This window comes from Leptodactylus fuscus, chromosome 2 (genome assembly GCF_031893055.1).
Source record: "Leptodactylus fuscus isolate aLepFus1 chromosome 2, aLepFus1.hap2, whole genome shotgun sequence".
NCBI lineage: Eukaryota > Metazoa > Chordata > Amphibia > Anura > Leptodactylidae > Leptodactylus > Leptodactylus fuscus.
The window spans coordinates 178,160,270-178,188,266 of record NC_134266.1 but is presented as its reverse complement, the minus strand read 5'-3'; the positions used below and the strand labels follow the sequence as shown (position 1 = coordinate 178,188,266).

Below are 27,997 nucleotides of genomic sequence, written 5' to 3'. Positions count from 1 at the left end.
GGTGCTCTCATGTCCTCTAAGCCCAAATGAAAACTTCTTGCGTTATCTGATATTGCCTCAGGACAATGAGCTAGCTATTGACTTGAGGCAGACTGCTGTTGTTATTATGGCACATTTAGACCGACTGGCTGCACCATGCATGCCTCCACAGTGCAGCTCACCGACCTCACATAAGGTATACTGGTTTTCTTTTATTTCGGCTTTTCACTTAGCCTTTTGTATGTAAATATATCCATATAATACCTTTATGGCTACTATGTTAAATATCACTGATTTAATATGATTTTAGATTTTCATTCCGGCACGTGGGCATGTACCTGATTACACGCCGAAGCCACTTGATCATTCAGGCGCAGGTCGCTCCAGTCAGGGCCTTTATTAAGTGTTAACGGGATCCTATCATTAAAACTCATTTTTTTCCTGCCTAACACCTAGGAATAGCCTAAAGAAAGGATATTCTTCTCCTACCTTTAGATGTCTTCTCTGTGTTGCCGTTCGGTATATAGTCCAGTTTTCATTGGTATGCAAATGAGTTTTCTTGCAGCATTGGGGGCGGTCCCCAGCGCTCAAACAGCACTGGGAGTGTCCCCAATGCTGCGAGAGAACTCTCCAGCGCCGTCTCCATCTTCTTCAGGAACGGGTCTTCTTTGCGTCTTCTTCTGGCGGTGGCTTCAAACTTCTAGGCCTCGGACAGCCTGCTGAGCATGCCTGCTGGCTACAAGAGAATGGCCGCTTATAATACTGTGTAAGCGGCCATTTTCTTGTGGCCGTCAGTCATGCGCAGTCGGCTTTGGCCGAGGCCTAGAAGTTTGAAGCCTCTGCTGGAAGAAGACGCAAAGTAGACCTGTTCCTGAAGAAGATGGAGGCGGCGCTGGAGAGTTCTCTCGCAGCATTGAGGACGCCCCCAGTGCTGCGAGAGAACTCATTTGCATACTGACAAAAAACAAATTATATACTGAATGACGGCACAGAGAACACATCTAAAGGTAGGAGAATAGCCTTACTTAAGGCTATTCCTATGTGTTTAGTCACAAAAAAACTATGCAGACCTGCCATGTACAATTGGAGTATATTAGTAAGTCATCTAACTTGCATTTTAACACAATAAAACTTTTTTTTTTAAACTGAACAACCCCTTTTAAGCTTTAATAAATTCTAGTTGATTGTTTTTCTGTTAGCTTGGGTAGAATTTGACTTGAAGTACTGTCATGCTACTGGATAAAAGGCACAGATTGTAGAACTGATTCCTTGCCGACTTGGAACTGGGATATTCAACAAGAATCTTACTTTGCTACTTCACGGTGCTAGAGGACACATTTATTTTAAGAAGGCGGTTAAAAAAAAGTTTCATCTTTTTAAAGACCGTGTAATGTAATGGTCTAAATTTAAGCTAAATATATTTTTAGCTGAAATTAAAGTACAAATCTATGACCAGCCGCAATAGTAATATATAGAATCTCCCATAAAATAGTGGGGAAAAAAAAGCTTTAAAAAAAAAAAAAATAAAAAATAAATGTTCTAAATCCCTCCTTTCCCTAGAATACATATAAAAGTAGAAAATGACTGTGAAACACATACACATTAGGTATCTCTGTGTCTGAAAGTGCCCGGTCTACCTAATATAGGGTATCTGCAGTGCTCCTGTTCCGTCGGGAAGGGGTTAATAGGAGCACTGCAGATACCCTATATTCAGCCAGGCTGAGTTCCAATTGCGGGGGAAACCCCCCAGTCCTCAAGCTCAGGGAAGGGGCAGACAGACAACCAAAACACCCCCTCCCCTTCCCAGCACCCAACACCTACTCCACCCAAAAACTCCGGCCATTTTAATTTTTTGAAATTTTCCAGCAGCTGCTGCATTTCCCCCCTCTGCTTATACTTGAGTCAATAAGTTTTCCCAGTTTTTTGTGGTAAAATTAGGGCCCTCTGCTTATATTCGGGTCGGCTTATACTCGAGTATATATGGTAATCCACATGGTATTACAGCAGTTTACTCCTTTTGTTTCTTAGGGTTCCTTACAGGAGGTAATCAGCTGGGGTCTATTAGGTTGGAAGTATTATGCGAATGTGAATGGCCCGATACAATGTGAAGCTCTCGCTACTCTTGGTGTTACACAAATAGCCTGCGCTGAGAAATGTTTTTTGATACTTTCCAGAAATGGCAAAGTTTACACTCAAACTTATAACAATAATACACTGGTAAGTAGAAAATTTATTGTATTGTAGTGTATTGCAATAATTAAGGAGATGTAAAGTGTTGTCCTATGCATTATAGGACCAGTTGCTTGAATTCCTTGTACGCAGAATAGCAGACTACATAGAAGGCTCTCGATGCTCTTTACAGATTAAATTGTTGTCTCTTCTCCAATTAGTAACTAGCTAATTTAGCTAACAATAAGAGTTAAAGGGAAAGTATTTGTGCAGATATCACAATAGATACAAGGATGCTCACTACTGTGACAGGCTTACTTAAATTCTTTACATTTGCTTCCTTTAATGGATTTGTGTGTATATTCTTTAGCTCATTTCTGGGGACACCATAGAAGAAAGTAAAAAAAAAAACTGCGTTTCAATGATCTGATTGGATATTAGAGTTACCTGAGTGTTTTCTATCTTTAGTAAATTATCTCACAAGTAAAAAATCCTTCCTGTTTACTCTGTTAGGGCTAGTTCACACGTGAGTATAAGGGGAGGTTTTTGACAGCGGAATTCGCGTCCAAAACCTCCCCTTATAATGGTGGTCTATGGAGACCGCCGGGCTTCTGTTCTCCGCTAGCGGCGAGCTGCTGCTAGCGGAGAAAAGAAAGGACATGTCCTTTCTTCAGGCGGAAGCCGCGCAGTCTCAGCCGCGCGGCTTCCGCCCCCGGCAGCTCCCTCCTATGTCGGCTCATTCATTTGAGCCGACAGCAGAGGGTTAAGCCACGACAGCGATGGTCGCGGCGGGCGGGTTTTTGACAAGAGAGAGACGCGGCTCGCCGTGTCTCTCTCTGTGTCAAAACCCGCGCGGGCAGTTCACGTGTGAACTAGCCCTTAGATGGACAGTTAAGGCTTTATTAGATGGCCTAATGTCTGGCCTCCAGGACTACCGATCAATGAAGAACACAATAATCGGCAATTGTTTGCATCAACCTTATTAGAGAGGCTGATGCAAACTGAGGGTAGGAATGATCTCTACTGTAGTAGTAGATCCCACAAAATAACCCCCTACTCCCCCATGTGCCTGCATGGGGCAGCACTGCCCTGGCTACACAGAGCGATGGATGTTCTGCAGATAATGTGTATCTTTTAGCTTGCTTAAAATATGCGATCAGCTGACCAACATTCGCTCATTACTTATCCAATAGACGGGGCACTTATCGCAATGAGCGTTTCTAGAATTGCTCCTTACTGATAATTGCCCTGAACATCAGTATGTCTAATAGGGCTTTTAGACAGTTCTCAAAGACAGGCCCTCAGCGTATAAGTGGGAAACTGCCTCCTCGTGTGTTTGGGTTTCAGTGTACCACAAGCTTTTCTAGTGAAATGACCTTTTGCGATACAGGGAAGTATAAGTCTCAATCAATGTAGATAGCTGGTGTGAGTGTCAGTTTCCTGACAGAAATATTGTGCTTTTCTCTTCTACCAGGGACCACAGGTTGTGCAGGGTCTTGCCTCCCGAAACATTGTGAAGATTTCTGCTCATTCTGATGGTCAGCATTATCTGGCCTTATCTGCAGCTGGTGAACTATTTTCTTGGGGTTGTGGTGACGGTGGAAGACTAGGCCATGGAGACACTGTGTAAGATTTTTTTTTTTTTGTATTTTTTTTTTTTAAAACGTTTTCTTAATGTGAATTTAAGTTTTATGTGGCTGTCTAAAACTTTCCTCATTATTCTCTTCAGTTCATTAGAAGAGCCTAAGCTCATCTCTGCCCTGTGTGGAAAGCAGTCTGGGAAGCAGGTGGTTCACATTGCTTGTGGCAGCACCTACAGCGCGGCGATCACTGCTGATGGAGAGCTGTATACTTGGGGCCGAGGAAACTATGGAAGATTGGGACATGGTAAGTACAATTTATACTGACAGATATAGAAAAGTGACTGGTGCACTGGGTCCTTGATGCAAGAACATTGCATGGAGATAACGTGCCTCTTCAGCGATTATCTTTCACATTTAGTAACCATGTTACTTGTTGCATATACTATTCTGACACTATCTAGTCTAATATTTTAATTGTAGTTCTTATAAAGAAAACCTTCCACCTTGAAAATGAAAATGGAGTCTATTCTTCAGGCATGATGTTATAAAGCAGAGGGAGCTGTGCAGACCGATCTATAGCTTTGAGGGAAAAGATTTAGTACAACTTTGTTCTTTCTATGCTTGGAAGAAGTAATTGAGTCCAGCAGGTGGACCTAACAATGGCCAAAAGTCTTCCCTCTATGATTGACAGATATATATATATATATATATATATATATATATATATATATATATATATATATTTTATTATGTTAAAAATATGACTTATAGCACAACAGTGAGGAATAAATTGCTGCTTCCATAGGTTTTAAAATAGCTGTGTCCTGTAGTGTACCATATGGTGTGACAGAATCTCTCCCTGCTCCACAACCACCAAATTCCTCAACAGGGTACACAGCTAACAGAGTTAGTCCCCAACGCCTCGGTGTCTGCTGCCACACTCACATATGCCATATGATGGTAAGTGTGATAATTATGTCATGGTTCTGCTTCTTCTAGGCTCTAGTGAGGACCAGACTGTTCCAATGCTGGTGACTGGACTGAAAGGACTTAAAGTAGTTGACGTTTCTTGTGGAAGTGGAGATGCTCAAACTCTAGCGGTCACTGAAAATGGTATTTTATTTTTTTTTCTTCTGTATACGGTTACTGTCCCTGAGATGAAATATTTAATATTCTTCGCTGTATCGTTCCTCTAACCTTCCAAAAAGCCACTGAGCGAATTGCTTCTTATGAAATTATATTATTATGTGCGTTTGATTTACAGAGGATGGGTTGTGAGCCTGATGGGGACATGGGCTGGTATCTTTTAAGAGCGCTGTGCAATGTGTTGTCTGTGTATAAGTGACAGGAAATAAATCTATAAGTTAAAGCTATAGATGTTTTCAAAGAACTCTACTAATAGCAGTTGAGAATTATTATAAGGAACCAAGCAGTCAATAACTGTGAAAATATGATTAGCAATAATTTAACTTTTTTTTTTTTTTTTCCTTTCTTTTTAAAGGTCAAGTATGGTCTTGGGGAGACGGAGATTATGGAAAATTGGGTAGGGGAGGTAGTGATGGCTGTAAAACTCCCAAATTAATTGAGAAACTTCAAGACCTGGACATAGTAAAAGTTCGCTGTGGCAGCCAGTTTTCCATTGCTATCACCAAAGATGGACAGGTCTATTCCTGGGGTAAAGGAGACAATCAGAGGCTTGGACATGGAACAGAGGAACATGTCCGATATCCCAAAATACTTGATGGATTGCAAGGTAGGTTTTTTAACTACAGACTATAATAATAGTAAGTGTATTTACAGAAACTTCACAGATCGGTTGATAGCTGTTGATATCAGAGCGATGAAAAAAATGATAAAATATAACTTTTAGCAACATGAATTACCCCAAATATGTCTCCTATAGGTAAGTATCGTATATTGACATTAGGTGTAGCCTATATATACAAGCTCCGCTTGTTAGTGACAAATATACACCCCCCCAGGTTAAATAGAATAGCACTCCCTGTCACACCGGGAACAGATATAACTAACTACCAGTGTGCAGCAAAGTGCCAAATCCCTTGGGGTACAAAGAGCAGAGTTCACCGTTACACTGGGGATGGAAATGGTTAACCACCAGTGCACAGCGAGACGTTTGAAAACTGGCTTTATCACTAAGAGACACCCATTATCAGATTAAGTCGCCAGGTGAGTATCGGTCAGCCTTTCTTGGATCCTCAACTAACAGCTTTCAGCCGCTCTACAGCCACAATAAGCAGCTCACTACAATTTCACAGCTCAACGCGTTTCTCCTGCGTTACTGCAGGTTCATCAGGAGCTAAGAAAGGTATCTACCGGCGTCTAGCCTGCCTGTCCAGTTCTAGTATTCCCCCAGATGTGCGGTGGGAATACTGATGGTGTGCCCCAGTACTATAGAGTAGTGTATTTACACTCTGGTACATGAGTCTTGACATGAGAAATAGGTTAGACATAATATTTATGTAACTCTTTGCCTAATGGGTGTTAAAGGGAATCTGTCATGCCGAAAATGCAATCTGATCAGTAGCAAGCATTTTATACAGAACTAGGAGCTTTGCAGATTGATGTATAGTTTTTTGGGATTTAGCATGGCTTGTTATTTGTAGATCTAAATCTCTGCTTGTTCTGGGCTTAGAATCTGCTTATAGAGTTGGCTATCAGTTACTGAGTAGAACCGCCGACTTAGCTCCAGCACAGAACAAGAAGAGATTTAGATCAATGATTAACTCTTTGTCACATAACATGTATAAAAATGTATATGTTATAAAATATAAATCTGCTGGTGAGGCGGCTGCTGCGTCCACAACTGCTCAGCTGTTTCCTGCATCCTATAAATATGAGTGGAGCCATCTCTATTCATTCTCTGCCCAGATTCAGTAGCCAGTGGCTGCATTTTCCAGGTGAGTAGAGGTACCTGAATTCTTCACGCGGAGTGGGAGACTTGCATCTAACAGACATCCATGTCATATTCTGTATGTTATAAATGTATAGGAATATCTCTTTAAACTTATGAATGACCGCTTGTAATAAACAGTTACAGTTTTTACACTCATCATATCAATAATTGATACCTTGTAATTTATTCTTTACTTTGTATCTTGAAATTATTATTTTTTCTTTCTCTCAGGCAAGAAAGTGGTTGATGTAGCAGTAGGCTCAACACATTGCCTGGCGCTCACTGAATCTGGAGAAGTATACAGCTGGGGTAGCAATGATCAATGTCAGCACTTCGACACCTTGCGGATTGCAAAACCTGAACCTTCTGCTCTCCCTGGATTGGACTCTAAACACATAGTTGGAATTGCATGTGGCCCTGCTCAGGTATGTATCTTTTGAACTTCTGGAAAATATATATTAGGGCGAGGGGTGGGATTTAAGACTAATGTTTCCTATGCCAGTCTTGATTCATCCCTTCTCCTGTTGGTGCAGGATGCTCCTGAATGATTAAGAGAGACTAACCTCTTAATAATTCTACAGCATCTTGCAAAATCCCATACACCAAAATTGAAACTTAAACCCGTTAGGGACTGGTTTAGATTTCAGATATAACTCTGGCTGGGTTCACACCAGCGCATGAAGTCCATTTGGGGTTTCCGTCCATGAACCCACTTAAAAACTCTACTACATCTGTATATATCAAAAAAAGGATTTTAAGTATAGTGTGTGATAAAGCAGATTATTTTTTTTGTCTGGTCACATTCCTCTTGAGTCAAGTAATCACATTTCTTTAATTTTATTTTTTCCTATATTTTCTGTAGAGTTTTGCCTGGTCTTCATGCTCAGAGTGGTCCATTGGCCTTCGTGTGCCTTTTGTGGTAGATGTGTGCTCCATGACCTTTGAACAACTTGATCTTTTGCTGCGCCAAGTCAGTGAAGGGATGGATGGCAGCTCAGACTGGCCACCTCCACAAGAAAAGGAGTGTATGGCTGTAGCAACACTCAACCTTCTTCGATTGCAGGTAATTCTTATTTTGGTGCCTAATAAATGTTGCTTTCACTGAGCCATCTATTGACTCTGGCTTTTTCCTTCAGTTGCATGCTGCTATTAGCCATCAAGTAGATCCTGAGTGTCTGGGCCTTGGTCTTGGAAGTACTCTGTTGAACAGCTTAAAGCAGACAGTGGTTACTTTGGCTAGTAATGCCGGGGTCTTGAATACCGTGCAGTCTGCTGCCCAAGCAGTTTTACAGAGTGGATGGTCTGTTCTCCTCCCAACAGCTGAGGAAAGAGCTAGAGCTCTATCTGCCCTGTTACCAAATGCAGGTAAGTTTAAGTGACATATTATAGCTAGTTAAAGGGGTATTCCCATAACTCTTGTTCTGCAGCCTGAAGGCTCTGTACTCTCTCCACTTCCTGGATTTCTCGCACATTGGTGGGCGGGGTTTCACTTGCTCTGCTATCTGCTATGATCCACAGTATGACGCTGATGTGGAAACTGATGTAGCAGAGCTGGATTTGAGTCAGCTTGCATTACATACAGAGGTAACTGACTCCTTATTTCAGCCCTTATCAGCCAAATTCAATTAAACCGGCTGATAAGTGGAAAAGCTGAAGATAGACAGCACAGTAATCCCGGAGCTCTCACCTCCCCCTCCCCTATATGGGGAGCTCCATTGCTTGTCAGCCTCTCCCTCCCCCCTTGAGAGCAGGCAGCTATGTCACTTGACAAATGAGCAGATAATCCCAAGTGCCAGTGTCAACAATGAAGTGAATAAATTAAGATAGCGGCCAAACAAAGCAGTTTTGATAAAGCAATGTATTTAGGAAAAGTCTTATATCCACATAAACTAGCAGTATAGATAGGATACTTGTTATGGGACAACCCCTTTAACTTTGATTAAATGAGTAGTCCTATATGAATACACCCTTTTCTATATGGTTAAAGTGGATATATAAATATTGTAAAGGTAGGATCGCCCACTTCAGAGCACTCCCTGGTGATAACACTTGATCACAGGGGCACACTGTGCCTTTGTAACCCTTCTAAAATTCATTTAGCCATCTCTTGTAGCCGTGCATTTGCCCAATAGTCATTCTGATAGCAGTTGAAATGTTGAAGGCTATTGATCACTGCTTTTTCAAACTACAACAACTACAAGCATGCATTTTGAGAGTTGCAGTTTTGTAACAGCTGGAGTGCCATAGGTTTCTGACGGTTGTGCTATTTGTTGTCCATTTTCCAAGTCAATATCTACATTTAAAATCCATATATATCAAAGCTAACCTCTTTGTAAAGACTGAACTTGGTGAGGAAATTCTACCATTAAATGAAAAATGTTTTTTGGCAGTCCTGAACAGTTGCATGGTGCAGTGACCTGGTGTTAGCCCTCCACCAATCAGATATTGATGGTCTATCCTAAGGCCATCAAAAATGAGCCCAGTAAACCCCTATAAATGAACATTTTCACTCTAAATGTTCCTCCGGTATTTGTGGCGGCTGTAAAGTATATCTTGAACCTTGTTATCTGCAAGACTGCAGCTCCCATAATCCTGAAACTATAATAAAATAAAAATAAATGTAGAAAATAAAAACATATTACAACAAACAATAGTTATAAATATCTGTATTTTTAGCTGGTAAAAAATACAGTTCAGCGGAGTTGGTAAACCAAACCACCCACTCCTCCATTTTCCCATAGTTTGACCATGGCTATCAGCCATTTATGAAAGAGTCAGTCTGAGCAGGAGTCGGTCAGAAGCAGTAAAGATCCTCTAAGTTATTAAAAACCTATAAATTGACTTCCCATGAACGTAAATGTGCAACCCTGCATCCAATTAATTATACTGTATTGTACTGTACAATTTAAAATGATTATTTTATTTTAAAGCCAGTCAGTAATTTTTTTTAGACTCTTGACTCCTCAGCCCTGAATAAATAGGCATTATTTCTGTTTGTAAAATATTGCAGTTAACAGCTCACTAAAGCTTAAGATATAGTATAGTTTTAGCTCCTTTTGTTACTTTACACTTCGTGTTTATGTGCAATGCTTAAGTGTTTTATCATTTAACAATATTTTCCTATTCTGTTTAGCATCTGGAAATGAGATGACTATAAGTCCAGGGCGCCGCTTTATGATTGACCTGTTGGTGAGCAGTTTGATGGCTGACGGAGGATTAGAATGTGCACTAAACACTGCAATAACTGCAGAAATTCAGGTACGATATAGCTAAAAATCTTATGGCTAAGTTTTCTTTATCTGTCTTTCTAATTGTTTTGTTCTATGCTGCTTTCTGTTTATTCTCATAATTGTACTTTTTCCCCTCACAATTTTACTGCTGTCTTTATAGTTATGTTTAATCTGATTTTATTATAGTTTTCAAATCTAACAAAAAAAGACAAAAACAAAGGCTTAGTGGCTCGCAGGCCTCGCCTATGAACAAGAGGATGGACTGGGATGAGACCCCAGCCAGCATTATAAAACATGCTAATATAATTAAGGGATGGAAGGTCCAAAAGTATGGGGCCACGAAAACAACATTGATACAGATATGGGGAGAAAACAAACAGACAAAGGGGAACACACATGAGGAACAGCATTCAGGGGAACACATACAGTAAAAGAAAAGGGTGGGGGGGGGTAATATAGAGGGAGGGGAAGGATAACCAGCGACTCCCTCCTGGGGCAGAGAAAGGATAAAAAGGTTATACTACATCAGGAGAAAAAGAATTCAGTGGAATCCTGGAACACCACCCAAGGCTGCCAGAGAGCCTGAAACTTGGAGACATCAGGAGTATCCTCCACCATCACGGCCTCCATTTTTCTTAATAGGAGAAGCTCCTGTAGAAATTCCACCAGAGAGGACGAAACCGTGCTCCGTCAATGTTTGGGGATGACTTTTCTGGCAGCCATGAGAAAGTGTCGCAGGAGGTTCTTCACTGCCGAAATCCTGCCAGGGATAACTGAAAGAAGGGCCAGTTTGGAGTCTTTATGGTTACGACAGGCAAAATGATATTTTTTACAATTACAAGTCTCCAGTCTTCTTGGTTATGATGTGTGGGGAAGGTAGCTCGGTAGTAGCAATGGTGCAGATCCAAATAGTTATAGACAGGGACGCAACGTCTGGTGCAAACAGGATTATTTGGAAAAACAACAAAATGAATAAACCTTCACTTGAGGTACAGAATAAACAAAATAAAATACAGCCTTAACTTCAGGCAGAAACGTCAAATAAAACCCTGCTCATCCGAGCACTAACTAAACAATAAAAAGCTAACTATATGTGTGGCTTACTATCAACCATACCAACAAACAAAATAGCACAGTAAGGTTTTGCCAGAGTCTCAGTATTTCAGGACAGGCCCAGGCGCTTCCTCTTGCTCCCTGGATCTGCCCTGAAGTGCAAGCTCTGCATTTCTGAATGCATTGTCCTCTTACTGATTTCACTGTGTGAATGCACATGTGCCAGTAAACTTCACAACAGTCAGGGAGCTACTAATTTTTTGTTCTTTAATTGTTTATAGTTTTGTGTTTCTAGCCTGTCTTGTGATATTTTCATAGGATATTGAAGCCAAGAAGGAGGCCCAGAAAGAGAAGGAGATAGATGAGCAGGAAGCCAATGTGTCATCGCTGCATAGGAGCAGCACACCACTGGATAAAGACTTAATAAACACAGGAATCTATGAATCTGCAGGAAAGCAAACCTTACCTTTAGTACAGCTTATACAGCAATTACTTAGGTAATAATTTAGCATTTTTTTTAATCACTTTACAGTGCTCCTATTGACTATTGAAAGTAGTTTCACTGGATTTCCATTAATAGCCTGAGTTTGGGATAGGCCATTAAAGGGTTTTTCCTAGATAACAATATTAATGACCTATCCTAAGCATAGGTTATCAGTATGAGTTTGATGAAGGTACAACAATGGACATCCTCATGATCAGCTTTCCTGAGCAGCAGATACACATAGAATGAAGGAAGCAGACAGATCCCTTCTCTGTGTAGTAGCTGAACTGAGTCTGTTCACTGCACATGGGATGCTAGATGCCGGTTGCCCACCAATTTGATGTCCTTGATCTAACCTTACGATTGGTTATCATTATTATATAGAGTACCTTTCATGTCCTCCTGCACATGTGGTTTTATATACCACTAGAAAGCCGATTGTGTGCTGAATTCAGCGCACTGTCAGCTTTCCTGTTATGTGCCCCTGGAGATATCAGTGCAGTTTGTTTTGGCACTGATCTGTGCCCACCGTCAGAAGGGCGTTCCTGACGGTCTAGCTGGGCTGTGAGGATAGCTCCCCTGACAGTACTCGTCCATAGCCCTGTACAGTCAGAGTGGGTGTTCCTTACCGCTCAGCTATGACACTGAGCTGTGAGGAACCCCCCTTTCCCCCAGTACAAGTCTATGGACAAGTACTGTCAACAGGGGCATTCCTCATAGCCCAGCTAGATTCTTAAGAACGCCCTTCTGATGGTGAGCAGAGATTGGTGCCTAAAATTATAGCACCAATATCTCCAGCCCCGGACATACATAACTGGAAAGCCGACAGTTCGCTGAATTCAGGGCACAGACTGCTTTCTAGTGGTATATAAAACCAAGACAGAAAGACATGAAAGGGCCTCTTTAAGGCCGCAACTCCATTTTTCGCGTGTGGTTGATGTGGCACTGTTCAGCAGAATTGGGTGAAGTGATATCCGACTTCGGGCTGGTTTTTGTATTCAATATTTTGTCTTATTGTGTATTTGTTCCATAAATCTCCTCTAAACCTCTGTTTGATGTCTGTAGGAACATTGCATCTCAGACCATTGCTAAACTTAAAGATATGGCACGGCGCATCTCCTCCAGCTTAGATCAGGAGCATTTTAGTAAGGAAAGATCAGCATCCATGGATCTGTTGCTCCGTTTTCAGAGATTACTGGTCAGCAAGCTCTATCCAGGCACAATGGTGGACCCATCTGCAAACACCCATGGTATATATATATTATATATAAAATGTTAATTTCACCTTATGGATAGGTTTTGATTCAACAGTTCATTCATATTCTTTTGTGTCTGTCATTTAGCCCCTGATCTTTTAGGTGTTGGCTCCTTATTGAAAAAGTATACAGCTCTTTTGTGTACACACATTGGAGACATTCTTCCTGTTGCAACCAACATTGCCTCAACCTCTCATAGGCATTTTGCAGAAGTGTCCCGTATTGTGGCAGGTGATCTTACAGGTAATGTGATAAATCTTATTATGAGAATCTTTATGATGAAAATCCTTTTCCCATGTAATTGTTAATGTGCGCTTCCACTTTTGTTACCAGGTGTTCTCCTCCCAGAGCTGGTGGTCTCGGCAGTACTGCTGCTTTGTAAAAATGCTTGGCTTATGCAGGAAGCTGGTTCCATCCCTCTTCTGGCTAGTCTTCTGGAACCTCTAGATAGGTTTAACCATTTGGCACCTGGGAGGGAAAGAGATGACAATGAGGACTTAGCATGGCCTGGCATAATGAGTAAGTTATGGTTTTGTTAATGTGAATGTCTGTATCAGTGTAATGCTTCAAAGCCTATTTCTTGATCTATGAGTAAGTGAAATTCATGTGCAATATTGTGATGGTAATGTGGTTTGTGACTTACTAGAAATATACATCTATAATTTCCCAATTTTTATTATTTTTGTTTTCAAAGGCTCATTTTTTAGTGGTCAGAGCTCTAGGAACAATGAGGAAGTTACATTAATACGTAAAGCAGATTTGGAGAATCACAACAAAGATGGAGGATTCTGGACTGTAATAGATGGGAAAGTCTATGACATCAAGGACTTTCAAGCACAATCCCTACATGCGAATACTATACTTGGTATGTTTACTTTTCATTGAAGATCAAGCCCTTTTTTGGAAATGGCAAATATTGTCCTTGCTATAGTTTAAAGTTTAGACAACCAAGTATTTGTACCTTTTAGTATTAAGAACATTTCCTCCACAAATTTGGAGATCTCCTGCTGTCGGCCAATAAGGTTGGTAGAAAGTACTGACACTTGGCACTATTGTATAGAAAAATTAGGTAATGAGGAGATCATCTCTCTACTGGGAATGTTGAATATCAGCATTTAGGACAATATAATGTTATTTCCAGCATTACAAATTGCTGAAACTGCATTTAAATTCTTTTATTCTCCGGTTGTGTACAGTATTTGTTGATGATCATGTTTTTTAATGTACCAAAAGGTCACTTGCACTTCTGTTGCAATTTTATAAGCCTCTGCTAACATTTTTTCCACTCTTCCATAGCTCACTTTGCTGGTGAAGACCCTGTGGTGGCTTTGGAGGCTGCACTTCAGTTTGATGACACCAGAGAATCCATGCATGCCTTCTGTGTGGGCCATTACATGGAGGTAAGCTAGTGACTGTATATTAAAGGGCCTCTATCATTGGGAAAAGTAATTTTTAACTGAGCACATACTTGCATAGCCTTTAGAAAAGCTATTCCACACATACTATTTGTATGTTAATCCCCTCAGTCATTTTTGAATGAGCCTACCTTTATTCATATGCTAATTAGCCAGCAACGAGCACCCAAAAGTCTCAGTGAGCACACTCTGCTGTGTGTGAGAAAGCAGGGAAGGCTGATGAAACATCATTAGCAGCAACAGCCTCCTTGTTCTCACACACAGCAGAGAGTGCTCACTGAGACTTCCAGGTGCTCGTTGCTGGCTAATTAGCATATGAATAAAAGTAGGCTCACTCAAAAACGACTGAGGGGATTAACATACAAAAAGTATGTTTGGAATAGCTTTTCTTAAGGCTGAGCAAGTATGTGCTTAGTTAAAAATGACTTTTCCCAATGATAGAGCCACTTTAAATGACATAAATAAAGGAAGAAATTGGGGCTGGAGAACTACTAATTACTATTTGTTTAATTTAATATTTTTATATATATATATATATATATATATATATATATATATATATATATATGTTTTAGCATCTAGACTGTAAATTGCATGTATTTGTATTTCAGTTTTCTAATTCCTTTTACAGTTTGCTTTCTGATGATCATTAAAACTGGTATATAAGCATTTAAGCAGTTTGGTATTGACACTTTAAAGTATTTTTATTACTAAGAGCACCCCTTGTGTTCATAGGCATTATTTGGCAATGCAGCTCAGCCCCTTTCACTAATAGGGGACTGCACTTCAAGTCTGTGGACAGAAATGGTGCCCTTTTGGATTAAAACAGCCATTTTTTTTTTTTTTTTTTATTCATTTATTTATTTATTTTTTTAATAATGTGACACAAATTAAAGGAGTATTCTATGACTTCCATAACCTATGTTGTCATTATCAAATTGGTTTTGAGTCCCAACTCCTTATATTGACGATTGAAGGGGTCACAGGGCAAATGTGTAGGCCTGTGTAGTAACGGACTTCACATCTATCGTTATAATTACGTAGTCCTGAATGCACCTCAGTCCCTTGGAAATGTATTGAACTGAACTTTAGTACAAGGCACAGCTACTATATTATGTGTGGCATTGTGCTTGATATTTTGGTAATAGATTCCTTCAGTCCACTGAATGATGCAGATGTTGGGTGTTAGATCTGACTGATTTGATATTGATGACCTATCCTAGGGATAGATCATCACTATTAAAATAGGAATACCCCATTTAAATACTTTTAAAAAGGGTATATTTCCAGCAGATATACCTAGTTTATAACTTGGAATTCTTAGCAGGCATTCACACTACAGTTAGATGTGCGTTTTGATAGTGTATGTTTTTTATTTTATTTTTTGTAAAAAAAGACATCATAACAGACACTGACGGATGTTAATGTGTCCATTTTTTAAGTGCTCCATTTAATCGATAAAAGACACATTAGCACCAGTTAGTGTCTGTTTTTATACAGTCCGTTTTTTTTGTTTGAGCGTGCGTAGAAAAAAACCTGACAGCAATAACAGACAGTACAACGGACGTCCATTAGACATTAATGTTTAAAAAAAAAACAAAAAAAAAACAAACTTGCTGTCCATCATAAGTCTGTTATTTTGAACGGACACAAATACTGAAATCAATGGGATTTTTAACAAATTTATGACTGTGTAGTGTCTGTTGTTAAAATCTTGTAACAGACAGTAACAGCGGACACTACAGAGTGTCACCAACAGTAGTGTGAATGCCCCATTAGTGATTGGGTTAGCTACTTTCTGCAACTCATTTCCACATTCCCTATTGAGATATATAAAGTTAAACTATATAATGATCTGTAGGAGTAAACCATGCATGGCATGCTTTGGAAACAGCAATTTATACAGTTGCACTTATCTGCAGGACATAAACTTTATATTGCTTTGTAAATCCTAAACTTTATGTGAACAGAGCCTTGCATCCTTAAGCTCTCTTTGTTGCACTGTACAATAAAAGCTTCTTTTTTTTTTTCTTTTTACTTTTAGAATCAGGAGTGTAAGCTAATGCTCTTGAGAGCAATGAGCTATGGTTTTGAGAAATATTCCATGATTTTCACGACAGAATCACTTTAACACTCTTATATATTTTTCTTTAATTTAGGCTTGTTTTTTTCTTTTTCTTGTTGTTATTGTACCATGTGTTCTCATATTGGCTGTCCCACTGATACAATTTAATTTGCTCTGTTAGATAAAGCAAAATTTAACCAGATGTTAAATCGAATCAGTTAGAAAGAATCTCTCCTGTGTCTCTTTCATTGTTATATACTTGTTATTCCACCCCTTTGGTTTCCTTTAATCTCTTCTTATCTAGTCCTGCTAATGTGTCTTTGCAAGTGCAACAACAGCACTAATTTCAGCTCCCAAATCCTCTTGTACAGGGGGGAATGATTGATTGCTGCTATTGTAGCTTCTTCTAACCAGTTCTGAACACTTTAAAGCGGCTCTATCACTGGGAAAAGTCATTTTTAACTAATCAAATCCTTGCATAGCCTTTAGAAATGGCTATTCCACACCTACCTTTTGTATGTAAATTGCCGCAGTGGTTTTTGAATGAGCCCATATTTATCCATTTGCTAATTAGCTACCAGCCAGCACAGGTAGTTCCCCAGCAGCACTCGTCTCTTCTATTCTCTCCTATCTGTGTGTGCAAACAGGAAGCAAGAAATTATCATCATCAGCAGCCTGTGCTGTACACATACATAGGAAAGAATAGGCAGAGGGTGCACGATCAGACTTCAGGGATGCACTGAGAGGCTAATTAGCATTTGAATAAAAATGGGCTCATTCAGAAACCACTGAGGCGATTTACATACAAAAGGTAGATGTGGAATAGCCTTTCTAAAGGCTATGCAAGGATGTGCTTATCTAAAAATGACTTTTCCCAATAAATGGAGCTCCTTTAAGCTCTAGATCTAGACAATGCAATGTGTCTTTAAAGAGGGTGTCCAGGATAACCCATTTTTTTGTCAGGAGGCTGGGGAAGGTAAAAAAAACCCCAAAACAACATGCTTGTCTGCTCCAGGTACTTTTGTATGAGCAACTGTGGTCTAGTCCTACTATTCACTAGTCTTGTTTTGGCGGAAGTCCTCACCGCACTTGACGTCTGAGGCCAATTGGCGGCTTACAGGGATGCTACCATTAAAACCTCTTTTTTGTGGATAAGACATCGGAATAGCCTTTAGAAAGGCTATTCGTCTCTTACATTTAGATGTCATCTCCGCCGCGCCGTTCATTAGAAATACCAGTTTTTACCGGTATGTAAATTAGTTATCTTGCAGCGATGGGGGCGAGCCCCAGCGCTGAAAATGCGATGGTGGCGTCCCCACTGCTGCTCGAGAAAACGATCCTGCGACGCCTTTATCTTCAGCTGGATCCTCCCCTTCTCTGTCGTCTTCTTCCTGTGTCACCTCCGACGCCTGTGCAGTTGTCTCTGCCAGTGAGACACTAGTAGAGCCGACTGCGCATGCCGGCCGGCGGCCATTTTTGGGAAGCCGCTCTTTCTCTTGTAGTTCAATGCAGGAGCGGCCTCCCAAAAATGGCCAACGGCCAGCATTCGCACTCAGCTCTGCTGGTGTCTTCCTAGCAGAGCCAACTCCGTAGGCGTCGGAGGTGACGCAAGAGGAAGACTACAGAGAAGGGGAGGATCCAGCCAAAGATAGAGGCGTCACAGGATCGTGTTCACGAGCTGCAGTGGGGACGCCCCCATCGCATTTTCAGCGCTGGGGCCGCCCCCATCGCTGTGAGAGAACTAATTTGTATACCGGTAAAAAACGGTATTTCTAAGGAACGGTGCGGCGGAGATCACATCTAAAGGTAAGAGACAAATAGTCTTTCTAAAGGCCATTCCGATGTCTTATCCACAGAAAAAGAGGTTTTAATGGTAGAATCCCTTTAAGGATAGGATCCAGGACGTCACTGGTGACATTTGCAAGTGATGTCCAGGTTCCTTTGCTAAGATCGCTGATTGGCGTCAGCGGTCATGTGTGGCGAGGACTTCTGTTAAAACAAGACCAGCAGCAGGCGAGTGCTTGTGTTGTGTTGTGTGTGTTGTGTTTTTTTTCTTTCTTTCCTCCTTCTATAACTTCCCCGGCCTTCTGGCAAAAAACAGATTCTCCTGGAAAAGGAGTTTTGTGTTAAAATTTAAGAGAAATGTCATGTTTAATTGTTTTGTTTAATGTTTATTCCCATAGCCTGACCAAGAAGTGATTACAGCACCAGATCTTAGCAGCCTTTCTTCTCCACTTGTGGACACGGAACGAAATTTGGGTCTGCTTCTAGGACTTCATGCTTCTTACTTGTCCCTTAGTACACCGTTGTCTCCTGTAGAAGTTGAGTGTGCAAGTAAGTGTAGTGTTTTAATAAGACATATATGAAATCCAGTATATGTAATGAAAATAAAGTCATTGATTGGCTGCTGTGGTCTTGTGAGCCTCTCCACTTTTGGTGTGGGGGATATTGTCTCTCCTTGGGGAGAGACCACCATATAGGTGTGTGGAGACTTATTAAGCCTTTACCACTCCACTTCGCAAGGGACCATGGGAAGAATATGCAAATCTGTCTTCCATGATGTAATTAGGAAGTCAGCTGCTGCCAAAGTGTTGCAAACCAAGAGAGGGCGCTCACTGGAATGTGCAAGCCTGTCTTCCCTGATGTAGTTAGGAAGACAGAATTTCAGTGAAATAACCCAACAAAGGTTTGCTCCCTTTAGCATCATGCTCGACCTTCCAAGAGACCTTTGTTGGGATTATTACCAGGTATAGTCTCTCAATCGAGGACGGCCGTTTCGATGTACTTGCATCTCGTCAGCTCAATGTAGAAAGGACTGTAGAGAGACAGATTTGCATATTCTTCCCACTTTTGGTGTGGTTAGCTAGTCTTTATATTGGAGGGAATGGGGATCAGGGCTGGAGTGGCATAACTTCACTTACACTACACATGCTTTTTTTGTGTGGCAAAAATGCACTGTGTGAACCAAACCTAAAACACATTTTGTGTTAAATTGATTTAATCAAGGATGCAGCTCTATTTATTTTTCAAAATTTTATTTTTGTTCATAGAATGGCTTAAATCATCTATATTTTCGGGAGGTCTCCAAACCAGCCAGATTCATTACAGTTATAATGAGGAGAAAGATGAGGACCATTGCAGTTCCCCAGGCAATACTACGCCAAACAAATCAAAATTGTATGGACATCGGCTTTCCATGAGTGATCATTCCCAGCCCTTTCTTCAAGCCATTGCAGACAACAATACTCAGGATCACAATGTTAAGGTAAATTTCAGCAGATTAGTATTATTGGTTTTAGTATTACAAGATAAAAAAAAAAGCAACAAAAAAACCCACTTTTTTTCCCTTGCACTATTATGATTTGTTACAGTGAAGAAATTCTTCCCGGTTAATTTTGTGCATACATTATAATAACCTAGCTATGTCAAAGTAATACTATACAACTCTCAGTATATAAGTTAAATAAATTTTTTGTTCTTTGTTTATCCGCTCATTTATAGGAATTTCTGTGTCACATAGAGCGGTACTGCAAACAGTGTCACTTGACCACGCCAATTACATTTCCTCCAGAACATCCAGTTGAGGAAGTAGGCCGCCTGCTGCTCTGCTGTCTATTGAAACATGAAGATTTAGGTATGATGACATAAGCGACTTTTAAAAGTTCATATTGGATATTGCTATGACCTTAAGTAACAATTTGATCTTGAATTGATCCAGTGAATAAATCTATCAGGTTATGTAGGCTACACGGTGAATGTTGCAAAATTTACAGTATAAAGAGGCAATGGCAATATTGCTATGTTTTTCCATTCCTTCCCAGAAAGAGTTAATACAAGTCTATCAATGTTATCTACCCCAAAATAGCACCATTACACACTACCACTTGTCTTGTGAAAAAACAACATTCCATCATACAGTTATATTGACTGAAAATAAAATGCTATAGGGCTTTTTATGTTACTACAGAAAATCCCCAAAAATGCACTTTGACGGTAATATTATTAGAAAGTAACATGAATTGGAACTCCTTATTCAGGGCTCGTTCACATCTGTGCCCAGTGTCCGTTCTGCAAGTTTCCGTTTCCTGCACAAAACAGAGGCAGGAGACGGAAACCTGCAGGACTCTTTCTCAACTATTCATTTGAATGGATGAGAAAGCTGTCCAGCCGTGAGCGGCGGTGAGCGTTTTATGCTCTCCGCCGCAAAATCGTTTTTTTAAATCCGGACACAGAGTCGGACATGTAGTACTCTGTGTCTGGATGAAAAAAAAACGGTTTCGCGGCGGAGAGCATAAAACAATCACCGCCGCTCACAGCCGGACCCGGTCTGTGCTTTCTGTCTTCTTGCATGCAGAAGACGGAAACCACAGAACGGAGACCCAAACACAGGTGTGAACCTAGCGTCATCCTTGTGAATTAATCATGATGCTAAACATAAGGGGCAACAACCCGGCTAAAGTAAACAGTAAAAACTTGCCAAAATTCTAGTTTGAGCCCTCTGACCGCACATTTCGTCATATTATATTCCATAATGCTGATCTACGATCTTTGACATTATTCTGTCTTTTTTTCTCCTTGCATAGGTAACATTGCTTTGTCTATGGTCCATCACGGTGCTTTAAATGTGGATCAAGTGAAACACAAGACATTGCCCAAATCTGTTGTGGATGTGTGCCGAGTTGTTTACCAAGCCAAGTGCTCACTCATAAAGGTTAGTTGTCTAGTTCTTCACAATTTTGTGGGGTTTATGAAAAGGATCAAATGTGACTTCATATTTTGTTTCCACCTTGTAGACACATCAAGAACAGGGGCGTTCCTACAAAGAAGTATGTGCTCCAGTTATTGAACGCCTCAGGTTTCTGTTCAATGAGCTGCGTCCTGCAGTCTGTAATGATCTGTCCATTGTGTCAAAGTTGAAACTCCTCAGCTCTATCCCAAGGTGGAAAAGAATAGTTCAAAGAATTATCAGGGAAAAAAGAAAAAAGAAAGGTACTACTTGAGCTTGAGACTTTTGTTTTAATCTTAAAGGCTGTTTCGGCTGGATGGGTTAGCTGACTCTAAGTATACTCTAGTTGACCCAGTGTTTCATCTCGAGAAAGCCAGTGCTAGAACTGCTGACATATGGTATATATAAAATTTTTAGGTCTTTTTCATCTTTAATACATTTGTTTCTAAACTGTGTCTTTGGTAGTATCCAAAAAGTCTGACTCTGCTGATGTGGATGATACTAAAATTGGTAATGAAGAAGGGGAACAAGAAGAGTCCTTTGTAGTACCAACAAGTCCTTTGTCTGTGGATAAAAAGCCGCCATCAGTAAAGTCACCCAAGGTTTGTAAAAATCATGTGCATTTTACCTATGTTTTCTCAATAGTGCTTTTTTTTTTCTTTTTTTTTTTTTACCCCTAAATAAACTATTCACTTTTTTTGAAGGATAAATGGCAGCCAATCCTGAGCTCTGTAACCGGTGTCCATAAATACAAGTGGCTCAAGCATAGTGTACAGGGTACATACCCACAGTCTGCTTTGCTGAGCACAGTTATGGAGTTTGCCTTGAAGGAGGAGCCTGTTGATGTCGAAAAAATGAGGAAATGTTTACTGAAACAGGTGAGGTGCTATTTTATCCTATCTGTGCAGATTTATGCTATACTATTTTATGTTTTGTTCATTATTTTCTACACTCATTTGGAATTACTATATATTTATTTTTGTTTACTTAGTGTAGGAGTAAAAAGTAACGCTAGAGCAAATATAGTGGTCTCTCAATTTGCAATATTAATCAATTGAGGGACAACCATTGAAACCTGAGGTCATAACTAAGTAATACTAGTATGTGGTTCCAGTCCTAATAATAATAATATATCCGCCATGCTTAGTGTAAGTTCACATGTAGTTGTTTTTTTTTTTTGTTTTTTTTTGCAGGTTGAGTTTTGAGATGGAATCCACCTACAAACTCAAATGCAGATTTTTTTTCATTTTAGCTGTTTTTTTTTTTTTTTTGTAAAGCATCAAGACCGATATTTATGTGGATTGAGACTTTCAAATACCATTGAAATATGTGGGAGGCAGAACAAATGCTGTGGATTTTGAAAAAAAAAAAGTTTTCAAAAATCGTTAACGTATTTTTTTTATTTTTATTTTTTGCCTCCCATTCATTTCAATGGCGTTTGAAAGTCTGAATCCACATACCGTATATACTGGAGTATAAGCCGTGGTCCCTAATTTTACCACAAAAAACTGGGAAAACTTATTGACTGGAGCATAAGCCGAGGGGGTGAAATGCAGCAGCTACTGGAAAATTTCAAAAATTAAAATGGTCGGAGTTTTTGGGTGCAGTAGGTGCTGGGGAGGGGTTGTTTTGGTTGTCTGTCTGCCCCTTCCATCAGCTTGAGGACTGTTCCCCCCCCCCCCCCCCCCCCCTTGAAATTCAGTCTGCCTGAATATAGGGTATCTGCAGTGCTCCTATTAACCCCTTCCCGACGAAACAGAGCACTGCAGCTATCCTATATTCAGTAGGTTGGGCACTTGCAAACACAGGGATACCTAATGTGTATGTGTTTCACAGTCATTTTCTACTTTTATATGTCTTCTAGGGAAAGGAGTGATTTAGAACTTATACTTTATTTACTCTATTATATTTTTTCTAAAGCTTTTTTTCCTTCACTATTTTATGGGAGATTCTGCATATTACTATTGCAGATGGTCATAGACCTCCCCCCCCCAGGATGGAAAACAGATTTGCATATATTTCAAATAAAAAGTCAGTAAAAGTTAGAAACTGTAAATCACTTTCACTGATAGTGGCAGGAGTTTTCTCAGTATCCTACATAGTACGTACTTACATAGATAGATAGATAGATAGATAGATAGATATTGCATCCAACAAATAATATGGAGCCTCTCTCACCTGGTGTCTAAAAGAGCAGCTCATCTTGGCGCAGCTAAAGAGAAGTACATAAGATGTAGAATCACAATGCATTATAGAGCGGTACTACTAGTCAGCTGGTCTGTGTATTCGCTTCACTAATCCAGAGGTTTTACAAGTGAAATAAACATGTTGATTGGTTGGAATCTTAATCTGACGTTTGTGTGTTCAGTCAAGTTACCATGGTCCAAAAAATACTATTGTATGTTGACCATATTACATTATAACTTTTAAGACTACTGTACATTGATAGAATTCGGAAGTAAATCTGAAGTAGGAAGCTTGAGAGGACTGTGTGCCAAAAAAGATTGTGGATGTCATGATGAACCTTTATGAACGTGATGTGGAAAGTTGTATTGGATATGACTTGGTGATGTTTTAAGGCTGAGACTAAATGTTCTTGATCATCACGGTATGTATTTTCTTGCAGCTGGAACGGGCAGAAGTTCGCCTAGAAGGAATAGATACCATGTTAAAGTTGGCAGCCAAAAGCTTCTTACTTCCATCTGTCCAGTATGCAATGTTTTGTGGTTGGCAGAGACTTGTTCCTGAAGGAACCAATTTAAGGTACATTTTAATGGCTTGCATTGTACTTTACTATTATTTTGACTGGTTCAGTATTCTAGCTTTTCTTTATGTTACAGTGAACCGCTCACAGACTGTTTAAAAGATGTTGACCTTATTCCACCATTTAATCGTATGCTGCTTGAGGTGACATATGGGAAACTGTATGCCTGGTCGATACAGAACATTAGAAATATATTGCTTGATGCTACTAGTAGATTTAAGGACATGGGTGAGTACCTTTAGAGCAAATGAACTGCTGTATGTATTAATGGCTAAACCTAAAACGGAATGTCTTCGTAGGTATCCAGCCTGTTCCTCTTCAAACCATCACCAACGAGAATCCCTGCGGACCAAGCCTTGGAACCATTCCACAAGCCAGGTTCCTGCTAGTTATGCTGAACATGTTAACACGTCAACATGGTGCAAACAGCCTCAACTTGCTAGTCAATTCTGGCATGCTGGCACTAACTCAAACCATGCTCCGTCTCATTGGTATGACTTAGTGTTTTACTTTTTTAAGACTGCAGTAGAATGTTGTTGTCTTTCTTTACAGGATCACTTATATCCTTGTCGTTTCTCCAGGTCCTAGTTCAGATAACTGTGAAGAAGATTCAAGTACAAGTTTACTAGGCGCTTCTGCCACTGTCTTGGAGGAGTCAAGAAAGGAAACAACACCAGTTCAGATTCCTGCCTCTGGACCAGAACTTGCGGCTATGATGAAAATTGGAACGAGGGTGATGAGAGGAGTAGACTGGAAGTGGGGAGATCAGGTAGGTAGTCATCCAAGAGAGAAACTGGTTTGTATAATTCTTACACAATTTACAAGTTCCCCCAAAATAATCCCAATAAATATTGTTTCAGAAACCAAAATAAAATGGTAGCGTTTAAATAGGTTGTCCAGGTTTTCTTTTTTCTATTGATGAACTGTCTTCTGGATAGGTCATCAGTAAAAGATCACGGGGGTCCAACACCGAGGACACTTGCCAATTAGCTGTGCGAAGGGGCTGCAGCGCTGTAATCCTTCACTATTCAAATAGCACACTGCTTGTTTAATAGTGGTGATATAATAACATTCTTGTCTCATTCATCACTATGGGATGAGGCTGTAATTACGTAGCACAGCTGCTATGAAACAAATGGTGTGTGTGAAACATTTGGTGGAGCCAGGGTGCTTGCACAAGTGCTGCAACCATCAGTTAAAAACAAAAATACCCCCCCCCCACCCCGCCAAAAACAACAAAACTGGACAACCCTTTTAGTCCTTTCCCAACATTTACCGTAATGTTACGGCAGATGTTGAGTCCTTAAAGGGGTATTCCCACGTCGCATACTCACCAGTCTTCACTGCTGTAAAATCTTCTTTCTTCCTGGTTTCTTGCGTCATTTGGTGGGCGGGGTTTCACTTGCAACCTGCCGTTTAGCTCCGCCCCCAAATTGGTGTGTAGCTCCGCCCACCACATAGCGTGATCCTATGGGGCGGCTGAAGGGTCTGTGATGTCATCAAAGGTCCTCAAATAACACTATATGCACAATATTGGACTATGAAGTATAGGCAGGAACAACTCCATTCTGTGTTACATACAGAGACTACCTGTCTCTGCCATAATGAACACAATTGAATTGGCTAACCTGATAACTGGGAGAACAGAAGACGAGTTCAGAAATGAAAGCAGCTCCTCTCCCCTATCTATGAGCAGGAAGGTCACGTGGTGTAGACACAGGAATAGCTAGAAACACAGGCTCGTTCCTGTGCACTTAGCCCCTCCTCCCTCCCCCCTGAGAGCAGCAGATACATCACTTGACTTTTGAGCAGATAAGTCAAGGGCTGTGTCAACAATGAATTGAATAAAGTAAGATAGTGGACAAACAAAGCAGTTTTGCTGAAGCAGTGTATTTCGGAAAAGTCTTACATTCACATTAACAAGCAGTATAGATAGGATCCTTGTGATGGGACAACCCCTTTAAACATGGTGGCCGCCAGGTCTCAGTTGTATTATGCTGATCACAGGTATTAACCCTACTAATACCATTTTAGGAAGGATTGCCGATCCTTGCCAAGCTTGTCACTACGTTACTTCTATTACAGGCCTCACTAGTCAGCCTGAATTAGAACTACAGTGATTTTTACAATGCACTAAAGGTCTTCAACCTTTTCATTTTTTCTCCTAGTATTCGTGTAACACAGTCATTGGGGAATATATAACTGGTAATGAAATTCTAACAATATTTAAGTACCGTATACAACATTATATGTGTCTACGTTCTAGGATGGCCCACCTCCAGGACTTGGCCGTGTCATCGGAGAGCTAGGAGAGGATGGCTGGATCAGAGTCCAATGGGATACAGGCAGTACAAATTCCTATAGGATGGGAAAAGAAGGGAAATATGATCTGAAACTGACAGAACCCCCGCCTGCCACTCAGCCCATGGCAGATGACTCTGACACCGAGGATGACTCAGGTTAACTTTTAAAAAAATGTTTATACTATGCTCATACTTATGTAATATGAGGTTGTACAGTTTTAAAATTTTAATGTAATGAACTTTTAATTTTGCTTACCTATCTTTTAATCTTCTAGAAGGTGAACAAGTGGACAGAAACTTACACCCTACCTCTATGATGCTGATGAGCACTGTAAACCTCCTCCAGAATCTTTGCCTCTCAGCTGCTGTAAATGCAGAGATTATGCAACCAGAAGCAACCAGAACTCTTTGTGGCTTGCTCCGTATGTTGGTAGAGAGTGGCACTATGGATAAAACTGGTGGGTAGAACTTAAATCTTAAAATTACATCTTCATGACTTCTCATATCTAGGCATGTCCTAAGATTTTATATTATTTTTTGAATCATTGCATGTTTTTTTTTCAGTTTCCTCAACAAATAAAGTTGTATATAAGGAGCAGCATAAGAGCTGGTGCACATTGGGATTCATCCGTAGTATCGCCCTTATGCCGCAGATGTGTAGTACCTTGAGCATGTCACAGTGGATAGCCCTACTAATGAAAATTGTAGAAGGTCCAGAGTCCTTTACTGCAGCATCCTTACAGCGTCAGGTACTGTGTTTTATTATCCTTGCTTTTATGTTGTACTCTGACAGGGAACAATTATAACTTCTATGGTCGATGATAACTGTTATGCACCTAAAATAGTGAAAGTGAATATTGTTTTCAGTTTTTGCTGTGAATTAACCCCTTCCCAACAACAAGAGCTCTCTCCATATATAGTGGGTGACAGCTGTATTATGTAGCAAATATTTGCCAATAGCAATTGTGAATGGTGCCAGCATCAGTTGCGGCCGTTGAACTTTTCAGTTGTGGTGCAGCGATCTAACAATAAATTGCAGGGCACAACTATTTTGTATGCAGCATTTTACAAGTGCAATACAGTACTATAATGTATGAACATCTAATTTTGCAAATAAAATAAATCTATGTACAGCTCTATATAGTCCCAGCACTTCTTCATAAATCGGACATACCCTGTGGTAGAGCATCTATATATAACTTGCATTGAAAATGGCAGTCTTCATACATCTCTCCCAATAGGTATTGACATGTCCGAAAATATCTGATGATCTGGCATAGAGGATTATACCAGTTCTGTGGCAGAGTACTTAAATTCAACAGCCAAAGACTGTGTAAGGCCAGGGCACCATGTGGTGTAGAGCTAGTAAATTCCATTCATACATTGTAGAAAAATACACACAGTGGAAATGCTGTGATTTCCAAAACCAATGCACTTTTGTACATAGCAGAATGCCAATTATACCTACGGAAATGCTGGCAGTTTCCCTATAGGTATAATGGAAGCAGAAAGTCTGTTTCTGTGAAGGTCTGTGGACTTTGTGTGAAAAGCGCTGTGGAAAAAATCACAATACGTTTCCTGCGTGGTTTTTCACTACGGCCCGCTATGTGGAGCCTTAGCCTAAAAGTCTTTAAATTTCATTTCCCTCTCTGAGGTTAACAAGGACAATTTTATCAAAGCCACAGCCAATAGGATATGCTGCTGTCCTTTAACTGCATACTTTAATCACGGACTTAATTGAACTTTGGAGATTTTGTACATTTGAGTTAATAACTATAAATTGACTTAATAAAATAAATAAAGCAGGTAATGTGTTGAAACAAAAAAAATCTCTTTACTGAAGATAATCATTGACTTGGCAATGGCTTCACTTACTTATATGCATCATGGCCCCTGTGGCTAAGTTATCCCACCAGTAAGTACTGCCTGTTATTGCTGAGCCACTGAATGGCTGCAGTGGTCATGCGTGAGCCACTAGCAAACAAAGACTGGCAGGGATCATCAGAGCTTGATTGCTAATATAGTTTTTTTATTTTTTTTTGGCATTTTAACCAAT

The 27,997-nt window shown here is 40.2% G+C and overlaps 1 protein-coding gene across 6 annotated transcripts in view; it reads left to right on the top strand.

Annotated features, from left to right (window-relative positions):
- The window catches only part of HERC2 (HECT and RLD domain containing E3 ubiquitin protein ligase 2), a 121,839-nt gene that overhangs the window by 32,755 nt on the left and 61,087 nt on the right, over positions 1-27,997 (top strand). For all 6 annotated transcript variants that reach the window (XM_075265220.1, XM_075265218.1, XM_075265217.1 and 3 more), the window contains exons 10-39: positions 2-175; positions 2,008-2,196; positions 3,623-3,774; positions 3,878-4,035; positions 4,731-4,844; positions 5,233-5,484; positions 6,877-7,070; positions 7,508-7,708; positions 7,782-8,010; positions 9,779-9,903; positions 11,247-11,425; positions 12,478-12,662; positions 12,756-12,911; positions 13,002-13,187; positions 13,363-13,533; positions 13,965-14,068; positions 18,332-18,482; positions 19,199-19,413; positions 19,650-19,782; positions 20,732-20,859; positions 20,942-21,137; positions 21,340-21,476; positions 21,579-21,752; positions 23,501-23,637; positions 23,715-23,866; positions 23,938-24,129; positions 24,220-24,407; positions 25,905-26,097; positions 26,217-26,399; positions 26,506-26,690. In XM_075265220.1, the coding sequence (XP_075121321.1) occupies positions 2-175; positions 2,008-2,196; positions 3,623-3,774; positions 3,878-4,035; positions 4,731-4,844; positions 5,233-5,484; positions 6,877-7,070; positions 7,508-7,708; positions 7,782-8,010; positions 9,779-9,903; positions 11,247-11,425; positions 12,478-12,662; positions 12,756-12,911; positions 13,002-13,187; positions 13,363-13,533; positions 13,965-14,068; positions 18,332-18,482; positions 19,199-19,413; positions 19,650-19,782; positions 20,732-20,859; positions 20,942-21,137; positions 21,340-21,476; positions 21,579-21,752; positions 23,501-23,637; positions 23,715-23,866; positions 23,938-24,129; positions 24,220-24,407; positions 25,905-26,097; positions 26,217-26,399; positions 26,506-26,690 (5,133 nt within the window). The remainder of the gene's footprint in view (position 1; positions 176-2,007; positions 2,197-3,622; positions 3,775-3,877; positions 4,036-4,730; positions 4,845-5,232; positions 5,485-6,876; positions 7,071-7,507; positions 7,709-7,781; positions 8,011-9,778; positions 9,904-11,246; positions 11,426-12,477; positions 12,663-12,755; positions 12,912-13,001; positions 13,188-13,362; positions 13,534-13,964; positions 14,069-18,331; positions 18,483-19,198; positions 19,414-19,649; positions 19,783-20,731; positions 20,860-20,941; positions 21,138-21,339; positions 21,477-21,578; positions 21,753-23,500; positions 23,638-23,714; positions 23,867-23,937; positions 24,130-24,219; positions 24,408-25,904; positions 26,098-26,216; positions 26,400-26,505; positions 26,691-27,997) is intronic.